The 11,235-nt window shown below is 36.5% G+C and overlaps 1 protein-coding gene across 7 annotated transcripts in view; it reads right to left on the bottom strand.

The window, feature by feature from the left end:
* Positions 1-1,766: 1,766 nt before the first annotated feature.
* LOC113059259 (ras/Rap GTPase-activating protein SynGAP-like) overlaps positions 1,767-11,235 on the bottom strand; it is a 109,590-nt gene continuing 100,121 nt past the window's right edge. For 6 of the 7 annotated variants that reach the window (XM_026227626.1, XM_026227625.1, XM_026227628.1 and 3 more), the window contains 2 exons: positions 10,152-10,213; positions 1,767-3,200 (listed from right to left, as the gene is read on the bottom strand). In XM_026227626.1, the coding sequence (XP_026083411.1) occupies positions 3,083-3,200; positions 10,152-10,213 (180 nt within the window). In that variant the 3' untranslated portion in view covers positions 1,767-3,082. Of the gene's footprint in view, positions 3,201-5,430; positions 5,749-10,151; positions 10,214-11,235 lie in introns of those variants that run through there. The other variant, XM_026227630.1, reaches the window with a different exon arrangement.

Here is an 11,235-nt window from a genome sequence, read left to right as displayed (position 1 = left end):
ATACCTTGGATGTGTGTATCTTCTAAATTCTGTTGATGATTACAGTACTGTTCTAACATAACACCTCATTTCAGGTTTAACTTACTAAAAAAATAACTGCTTAAAATATCATCTCTTTCACTATATAGTGCATATTTAAGGTAACAATGCAATACATAATATCATATTATTAATATTAATAATATGAGAATATCTGTAGTCAATAAATGAGAGAAATCCAGCTAGGATGTTTTTTTTTTATAAAAGCACTGATGTTAATTTACTGAAGTGTTATTTAGGAATTGTGAATAAATTACTAAAATTACTGCATAATAATAATAATATACAGGGTATACAGCCCTGCATATATCATAAGTAATGAATATGTCTGAAGAGTTTTATGAATGGAAAGTAAAGTCAGATATGCAATTTCCCTGTAGAAAAATGTTCTCAAAAGTTTTAGTTTCAAAACATCCAATTTAAGGCGAATACACTTGTACAAATATTTTAATTGCATGTTTATCCTGATTTTATTGTTTAAAATATTTTCTGCAGGCATTAAGCATCTACAAATTTCAGAGATTTGTAGATGCTTATTTACTGTAGATGCAGAAATTTACTGTAGATGCAGCCACAAGCTCCTTAAAATAGTAATTTCAATTGAAAATGTTCTCATCAACCCCTCGTCTCTGGTCAAGATTAGCAGACGGACCAGCAGGCATCACCTGGCAGCTGCATTTTTAACATGTTTGACAAGACACAGCAATACTGAAATCACAAGCCTCCATCATGTTTCTTTCTTATTATCTTCTACTTTAGTTGAAGATATTAATAAAGTGGATATTCTTCAGTTGAGTTGTAGAACCTGGGAGTGGGGTCAGTAATATCAACTGAAACAGCCACAACTTTATTTCTTCAGACAGACGATAGATAGATAGATAGATAGATAGATAGATAGATAGATAGATAGATAGATAGATAGATAGATAGATAGATAGATAAAACATAATTCTCAGTGTCATAAATGAATTCAATAAGAATTAATTTATTTATTCATCTGTTTAATTGATTTCATTTCTATAATTAGCCCACCCGAAAAATATAAATTCAGATTTATTCAAAAAGAAACGAAAGTCTTTAACAGTATTGAATAAACTAAAGAATGATGAAATGATAACAGCAGTCATTATATTATTACAATAATAACCAGAATTCAATAACCAGAATATCAACATTCATAACAAATCCAAAAACATCGTCAATACACTCTAACATACCACTCTTTCTATTAATATATACAAAAAGAAATAAAATTCCCAAGTGTCTGCCCTTTTCAAAAATGGAAATTTAGGGGCGAGGCTTATGGCTTGTCAAGAAAGATGACTGTGATTGGCTTATGGCTGACAGAGACCAACTGAAGTTTATCAGAAAGAGGCACATCATGGGAACTCCATTCATTTACAGGAGACAAAGAAGAAATTACTTGCATGGAAGAGTTGCTAGGCAAGTAATGAGGGAATAAAGCATCAGGCCATACAAAAGATCAGCAGAGTAAAATGGGGACGTCTTATCATGAGATCGACCTTCTACAGCGATCCCAAAAAAACTCATCTGACGCACGGCACGCACCGCATTGAAATTGAAAGCAAATGGCGATGCAAAAGCTGCAAAGACTAGCAGGTGACTCCTTTCTGGGAAAGTTGATATTTGCAAACATACAGTAGTTATTAAGCCTATATATTTATGTACAAGCATTGCTTGGTCACCCAGTACCTGTTACAAAAAACCTCAATCAGTGAGAAAAAGAGTGCAAGCTTTATACCGGCAAAGCATGTGTTGGACTCATGGCGATGCATTGTGGGTTTCAGACTGCGTACAATCAGCCTGAGCGAAAAGTGCTTTGAATAACTCCGCCGACGAGTCGCCGATGTGAGTTTTAATTCCCACAAAGTTCTGTTCTGCTTTTTCTTTTTCCACATTGAGAAAAAGGGAAATCAGTGTAAAAGAACACATTCTGTACACTGCATATACAAACATATTTTATGTACAAAATACATGTATATGTATATATATATACTTATATTATATAACCATCCATACATCCAGTATATACACAAATACTGTACACACACTGTATATACACACAGTCACCCACAACATTATTTTTCGACCTCCATGATCTCTCAAAATTTATATTTTTGTCTAGTGGTGTAAAAAGGAAGCAGAGAAATGTCTGTGTTGCCTGGAAATGCCATCCAAACAAGGAAATAAAGTTCAATTTAAAACAGTAACTTGGCTTCGCAAAACTACCCACAATCCTACAAACGTGCGACTGCCAAATTTCAAAACGAGAGGATCCCACTTCCAAACGGTATTTTCCACAAAATCAAGAACTCCACAGCAAAAGGAAAGAGAATTAAAAAGTAAAAGAATCCATCTTTCTTTCACATACAAAGAGTCTGCGAGGATCCAGGACGTAGCAAAGTGCGTGGAGAGGGAGCAGGTAAAATAACAGGTTGTCGATTTTTCTTTGCAAAGAGATTGTCACGTAAATTTACGGATCAAAAGGTCTTGTCTCACATTACCAGCATGTAAATACGTGATCTCATCTGGGTGAGGTCCAGTCAAGAAGTAGAAAACCACCAGGAAACAGAAGTTTGGATATTTCCAGCCTCTTATCAAATCTGCTGAAGGACAAATCAGCGTCTCTTCAGGGTAAAAAAAAAAAAGGTTGTGCATATCCAGTTTCCCCAAAATAAAAGACATGACTAAGACGCAGGCAGGCATGACAGGCAGAGCGAATGTGGCATATGAAGATCATAATGAGAAGTAGAGGACTGTTCAATATCCTACATGAAGTTAGTAAAGAACCTAAAAAAACAGCACCTTTGAAATTGATCTGATCCTCAGAACCTCTCCAGCTCTCTCAATGAACCACTACGCTGCATGCGACGTCATCTCTCTGACATCTGACAGACATTAAGCATCCCAAACGGTCATCATATCGAATTATATCAGAGAGAGGGCACGTCAGAGGAAGGGAACCTACATTTCTTCTTTGGATCGGCTCTGGCGCAGAGTCAAAGCCTCAGTTTCCCCTCTGTCAACCAACCGAATCGCGTGACAGCGCTCTGGAATTAAACCCTGGCCAACCTGACGAATGTCCGAGGTGAGGCCTCCAATTAGGTTCCAGATTGTCCTCCATGAAGCTTTGTGATTGGCTGGAGATGCAGGGAAAAGAGGAGGTGCTTGATGAGCCGCTGACCAATCACTGCTACTAATCTCAGAGAAGAAATGGACTAACTACCAAAATAGGCAGATCAACTCAAAATGCGTTTTTTTTCTATCCAGTTTGCGTTAAACTGTGAGGCAATTGAAAGTTTACCTGAGTCATTCGATTTTACGTCTGAGGTATATTCATGTCATGGCACATTTTTTTCAGCTGATAACCCTGCTATCCCACTTTTTCCTCAACTGCTTTTGGGACATTGACGAAATCGCCTGTTTATTATTACTAAATGGAGTAGAAGTCACTTAAAGATAGCCCTCGAAGCTCTTAAAAGCTAAAATGGCAATCAGTCCATTCTTCTCTCTAGTGCCTTCCCAATCTATATAAATATTACAGTACAGCTCAGTGTTTTTATTGTGCAGTAACAACTTAATTTAGGCCTGCTGTATTGGTGTAGCTGTTACAACTTTTATCGGTTTACAATGCAACAATAAGGCAATCAACAATGAACTGGGTTACAAATGAATGACTTGTATCAGCAAAGCCATGGGAATGTCTCAAGTCTGTAGAAACATGACAATGAATTGATTAATTGTAAAACAAACAATAAAACAACTTGTAGTGAGCGATGGGGAATACAATCAGTACCAGATACTCAAATGAGGAATTATAGCAAGTTATTTTCTAACAAGATATTTCCTAAAATGACCATTCAACACTACCAAAAACTTCTTTAGAGTTGCTTGAGCAACTTTAAAGTCAACATGAAAACAAAATGGACCCATGGTTAACTTGTTATTCGCAATTCTGTAGCATAGCTCTAACAGTAGGTCATGGGTTCGACTCCCTCGCAGAGAATTGATAAAATGTAAACCTTGAATGCAATAAAAGTTGCATTGCTTCTGCCAAATGCATAAATGTAAATGTACTGATTATTTGGTGCGAGTCATTGTCTACTTTTCAATGTACATTCTTAGTCGTCTTATTGATGATTATTTGGTGCATGCTATTCTATATAAAAACAGGGTTGTTTTCATAATCTTTTAACAAAAAAACATTTAAAACAACTTTCATGAATCAGTTTTGTTTTTAGCCACCAGACTCCATTCCAGTATGTAACACCAATTTTTTGACAATCCAATGAATTCCTAATGGTTCAAATAAAGTAATTTTTCCCATTTTACTCCAAAATGTCACATGAAAATTTATTGCTTTCATGTTAACTTTCATGTTGACTTTGAAACTGTCTCTTAAGACAAAAACACAGAAAATTTCTGTATATATAAAAAAAACCTTATCACCACAACTGCATTCTGGCCTAAGCATCTTGTTTTAGTAAAAAGACAAAAGGTTTGTGCCCTGACAGAGATCACCTCGCGCTCATCTCCTGTTGCAGACACACACTGAACGAAAGTCAAAATCGGCCCGTTATGGAGTTAATGGGAGGACGAAGACACATATGAACAGAATGGGAGGCTGTGATGTGACAGAGAGCAATGCTTTGAGAATCCATAGCACCAGTTAAATACACATAGGTTCTGAGATTGAGAAGAGAAAACATTGCACAAGTTCAGTCTAGTGAGGCAATTCGAACACCACAAGACATTGTCCACAAAAAAAAAAAAAAAAAAAAAACACTGAATCATGGTCATATTCCAGAGCTGGACATTTCCAGCATTACATTGAGGCAGAAGAACACATCAATCTCTTCTAAGTGAGCAATCTTGAGAAGAGTGCTGCGTTTGCACAACCATTTCTGTAATTCTGCTGTCGTTATTCTTGTGTTCGTTTGAAAACCCTGTCAGGAGATACAGAAAGGCACTAGGAAAGCCAGACGACATAACAAAATCCTCAAGACAAAGCTGGCATGTGTTCGTGAGTCACATTTCTATCTCTATACACTTCGAAACATATGTATAGTTTGTTTGCCCACTGGTCCTGGGGTCATTCCCAGCTTCTTGGGATTTTTTTTTACACAATATAAGGGACCTCAGTCAAAAAAACCTGGAACCTGAACCAAGCACTTTCCAGTGTTTTGGATGACTTGTGGTGGCAGAGGTACTGTATGTGCAAGGGGCTTTTAAATTCGATCCAAAGAAAATGTGATTTTGGAATAACATATCTGATCTGATGGAGAGCCCTTTTGTTTTGGATGGTGCAAGTAATGGTTCCACCTCCCACTTGCCCTCAGTCTAATGCACGAAATAAAACATCCACAGAAGCTTCATCCATAAAGATGTGAATTTTTCATCGGAATTCCTAATAAATTATCTTGGTTTTGGTCAGCGTTGTTATTGACCTGCTCCCCCTCCAAACTTGCCCTCGATGCCGTTGCTGATTTTTGTTTGCCGGAGAACTCTCCGTTCAGCTGGACGGGAATGAGGAGGGGAGGCTAATGGGAAGGACAAGATTCCGTTCAGGGAGGATTGGGTGCAGGATTTGTCCGATTGGGAGACTCCCACAACGCCAGGAGTGCTGGTCAATTCTCCTCCAAAACTCACACTGGGGTCTGCTGAATCCAAGGCGGAAAGCTGCTTTTCCTAGCGAGACAGAGAGAGGGAGGAACGGGGAGGAGAAGAGAGAGAGAGCAGGCAAAGAGGAGGAGGGATGGAGGGATGAAGATTCCAAAAAAAAAAATCAGCAAATGGAATGCAAAACAGAGAAGTTCCCATGGCAAGAAGATCGATAGGGAAGTACAGAACATGAAGATCAAAGCAAATGGAGGTCACAGGGTCAGAGTGAGAGGGAGAAAGAGAGATTTGAGGTGACAAGGGATTGGAAGAGCAGTAAAGGGGGAATAAAAATATCCAGAGAATCGCTCAGGGAAAGAGGGATAGACACAAAGAAAAGGAAGAGAGAGGGATGAGGAGGGAATTACAAATCTGCTGTTGATGTTCTTGTGCTCTTGTGAGGTTGCACTGCAGAAGGCCAGAGTGGTTGTCAAAAACAGAATGAAACAGTATGTTTCAAGCCCTGCTTATTGGATTATCTTTGGTAAATCTCCTCAAAATGTGATTTTAAATAATAAGAGCACTATTCATTGAGGTTAATTTACCATTAAAGGGGTCGTATCATACATTATTTTTCACTAAATAATTATGTGTCTACTTTTAATTTAATTTAATTTTTACCAAAAATATGTTTCATTTATAATTTATTGATTTGTATTCATAATTTATGTTTCTTGAGCACTAAATCAGCATATCAGAATGATTTCTGAAGGATCATGTGAATGAAGACTGGAGTAATGAATGCAAGAATTCAGCTTTGCATTACAGGAATAAATTACATGTAAAATATGTTAAATGTATTATTTATTTGGCTTTTTTCAAAATATTACTGTTTTTACCAAATAAAATATCACTGTTTTTATCAAATAAATGCAGCTTTTGTGAGCATAAGCGACGGTAACATAATTAGCAAAAATAAAATGTAGGGATATTTTTACATATTAATACAACTTGAAAATGCATTCCACAGCAATTGCATAAACATATTCACATTCCCACCTGTCAATCATTACATAAAGGTGTAACAAAATGTGTATTATATTGCATGATTATTTATAAAATTCCAAAACCTGTTAAAGCTTATTTAAACTTGTTTAAACCAAAAGAATTTCAGGGAGTTTTCACAGTGACAGTACAATTCAATTTGTAAATGCTTTACCACCAGACTGTTTGCCACTAACGGCAAAAACTAGATAAGCATTTCCAAGTTGAAATTGGGAAAATAAAGGTGTTGTTTGCATTGTTTTTATAAGCCTTTCAGGACCATACTGCACCATGTGCTCCGGTTGTTAATTAAGCAATATCACACAAGCAAGAGTGCTATTTTTCAAGACAAGTATCACAACTATGAGTAACTTACATTTTAGGGACTATATTAACAGATATTTGTCTATTTTGCACAGCCAATGAAAATAGTTCCAAACAAATTTGCGTGTCCAAGCGGTTGATTTAATTCCTGAATGAGTCAGTGTTTGTGAACGAATCGTGATTGAATGATTCAACGAATCACTCATGTATCGAGTATTAGTGCATACCTGAATGAATTAGTGTTTTTGAACTAATTGCTTGAGAGATGTTTCAATGAGTCACTCATATGTTCTGTAGTTGTTTTGAATCAGTGTTTGCAACAACTCAGTTGAGAAAAATTCAGCGAATCACTCATAACACAGAAAATAGTATCACTTATATGTAACATGCAGAAAAGAGTCACACTGAAAGGAATTCCAAATGATTTCTATTTTCTTAAAGGGATAGTTCATCTTGAGCTGTTGATTGCCATTGTTTTTTATTTTCCTGCATTCTATGGAAGTCAATGGGGACTGAAGGTGAACTATCCCTTTAATCAGTATATATGTATACATCTAATTATTGTGTAATCAACTTAACTATTTATAAATGTAAATATGTATAAAATATTTTGGCTAATACATTATTAGCAAACTTTTTTGTCAAATAGTGGAGACACTGTTTGCTCTTTAGCTCTTATCCTCTAATCTTACCTACAGAGTTGCAGTGCAGTGCCAAAAGCTGCCTCAGCTCATTTTATATCTAAATCATGTTCAGTGTGTTTTTCATCATGATCAGTCCTTTTCAGTGAAGTCTGCATTGGGGTGGAAACATTGGAGTTAAATCAACCGGAGGTTAAACCTGAGGCTAATGCATTCAGAAGTTCAACAAAACAATATGACAACAACATGTGTACTTATCATTTGTTGCTAATATGTTTACCATTCTAAATATACTCACCTGTTATTTGTGTTTGACTTCATTTTTACCAGAATTATGAGTGAAGGGCTCAACTTTAATGGGTTCTACGTTTTTAACACCAAGGAATTTGCTTTGGTTCCAGACTGTTACATTAGCGAAGTGGCTAGCTTTGCTAACATAAGCCAGTCTGACTCCGTTTTGGTGCAGTTTGTTTCTCTTCTCAATCAGAACCTAGTATTTGAGAGTGAATATGGATTTAGAGTTGGGGAACGGAGGATTGGATCTAGCTGCAACACTAAACAGAAAGACAAGTGATGACGACAACAGGAGCCAAGTGTGCATCTCTGTCAGAACTGCAACTCACACGACAGTCACTTTCGTCTGGAACCATTGCTTTTTTTGGGTGGTCAAATCAAAGTCTCGGTTGAATTGGTAGGTCAAAAAATTTAGGTACAAAAGAAAGGTTTGAGACGTTCGGATGTGTTTCTACAGCTCTTTAGGACCCAAAAACCTTATAAAACCGTCATCTGGAGCGAACAAAATCACAAATACATTGAGCAGCACCACATACATTCACCTTTTTAACTGACATGAGCATTGCATGTCTTCATTTACCCAAAATAAACAGTGCATAAAATGAGTTATTAACGCAACCATGAACATTGCATTTCTATGCAACAAACTAGCGAAACAGCTATACACCACTCAGTGCACAAATATCTACACACGTACTTTGAAATCACCAAAAGCGCTCTAAACATCGCAACAAAAGCATGAACACATACTATGTACACTCACACCCATCAAGGATCTCATGCACGCTGATAACGCACCCCTGACCCAAGCCAGGGCGGCACAGAGAAAGATACGGAGATTTCCCCAAATTCATCATCATCAGTTTCAGAGTGTAATGGTGATGATGTTGATAGAATGGACATGATGATGAGAAGTTCTGCACCTTGCACTGAGCCATATGCCCTGCGCACCTCTACATAGTGTCAGATTATGCTGAACTTATGAGAAGCCTACTGCAAACAAACACCCCCCCCCCCCCCCCCCCCCACACACACACACACAACACAAAGCATCTCTTTGAAACAGGACATGGCAGCAAAATGATTTCCAGGATACTCAGCATTTGATAATCACTCATCAAAATGCTGTCATTATTAAATTTATCAATCTTGCTTAGTTTTTAATGGACTTTTTGCTAGAATGTCTCTCTTTACATCAGCAGAACTGATTTCTCAGCATGTTTTTATCAAGTTACCTTGACAAACAATTTGTCAAACTTCTATTCTATTCTATTCTATCTATCTTTTATCATCCATCTGTCCACCATCTGTCTGTCTGTCTGTCCGTCCATCCTTCTTTCTTTCTTTCTTTCTTTCTTTCTTTCTTTCTTTCTTTCTTTCTTTCTCTTAATAGTAGAAGTTTTATTTGAACATGTAAATATATATATATATATATATATATATATATATATATATATATATATATATATATATATATATATATATATACATGCATACATATATAAAATTAAAATAACAGCTAAATTAAGTCATGTACTTCTCAGCCCAATCTTCAAATTAAAATTACTATCCATCCATCTGTCTATCATCTGTCTGTCTGTCCATCCTCCGTCCATCCTTCTTTCTTTCTTTTTCTTTTATCCATCCATCTATCATCTGTCTGTCTGTCAGTCCTTCCTTCTTTCTTTCTTTCTTTCTTTCTTTCTTTCTTTCTTTCTTTCTTTCTTTCTTTCTTTCTTTCTTTCTTTCTTTCTTTTATCCATCCATCCATCAATCCATCCATCCATCCATCCATCCATCCATCCATCCATCCATCTATCTGTCTTTTTTGTCTGTCTGTCTGTCCGTCTTTCTTTTTTTCTTTCTTCCTTTTTTTCTTTTATCCATCCATCCGTCCATCTGTCAGTCTATCTATATATCTTTTTGTCTGTCTGTCCGACTGCACATCTATCTATCTGTCTGTATGAATCTTCAAATCTCTCAAAACATAAACTAAGGCTTTTTCCTCAGATTTGACCAAGCCAACATTTATTCTAGTTTTTTTTTTTTTTTCTTTACTGCTGGGAAGTACAGGTGCATATGACTTTGTGCAGGCGAGGTGCAGTGTGTGTAGACGAGTCCAGTGTACATACAGTGGATGTGGGAGGAGACAGGGTGGAGTGGGCGGGTCACAGTGAGGTGAGTCGTTACCTGTTCATTCGCAGTGGGACGGGCGCAAGGCGGGGCTGAACTAAGATGGACTGCCGCCTCCCCTAAGAGAAATCACCGTATCTCATCAACACACAAAAGGAGAAGAGGAGAGGAGAGAATCGTGTGTATGTGAGGGTTGTGAGCAGGCAAAGTGAGTGCGTGTCCGTGAGACCGGATCAGCATGCATGAGGAAACACGCATGCACGCACTGACACAAAAACACATAAAAAATTCCCAGACAAACATTTAAATGTCCATCAAGATACACACACAAACCTCACCACATAAGTGAAGGGCAAAGAAAATCTGTGTTGAAGTCTGTGTTCATCATAATGATTCTGCAGCCAACATGCAGCTACAAGCTAAACAAAACTCTTCTCTACAAATACAACAGAATAATTCTTTAGCGCTCACGATCCAAATAATCTGGGAACAGGGACATGCTACTGGCTCAATGCACCTGACATAATAAAAGGAAAAACGGCAGAACAAAAACAAACAGACAGCTTGTGAACGTCTGCCAAGCACATGAGCGAACACAGAACTGACAGAGACGCATCATTAAAAACTATGGGACAGTTCGAAACCAGACGATTTACAAACACAAACTTCTCTCTTGCTGAAATCAGAGTGACTTTGGAAAAGAAAATAATCAGTTTCTAATGCAGCATGATTTTTTTATAATTATTTACCCTGCTGGTCAATAGTTTTTTTTTTGTTCCAATGGTTTTTTTTTCTTTATTAATCACTGTGCATTAGTTGCAACTGATAATGATAACCTGAATTAATGGCTGCTGAAAGTTCAAAGATAAATTATATTTAATATATTAAAATTATATTCTATAATATACATTTTATCATATATTTTATCACATTTTTATATAATATATAGCACATTATAAAATATAACTTTATAATATATTTAATAGTATATTAAATATATTAAAATAGAAAACATTAGTAAAAATATTTAACAATATTCCATTTTATTGTATCTTTGATCAAAAAAATGCAGAATTGGTAAGCATTAGAGACCCCTTTCAAAAACATTTTTGCTATTATTATTTTTATTATTTTAAACTTT

Source organism: Carassius auratus, chromosome 41 (genome assembly GCF_003368295.1).
Source record: "Carassius auratus strain Wakin chromosome 41, ASM336829v1, whole genome shotgun sequence".
NCBI classification, from domain to species: Eukaryota; Metazoa; Chordata; class Actinopteri; order Cypriniformes; family Cyprinidae; genus Carassius; species Carassius auratus.
Note: the sequence above shows the minus strand (reverse complement) of the source record. Positions and strands in the feature narration are given on the sequence as shown.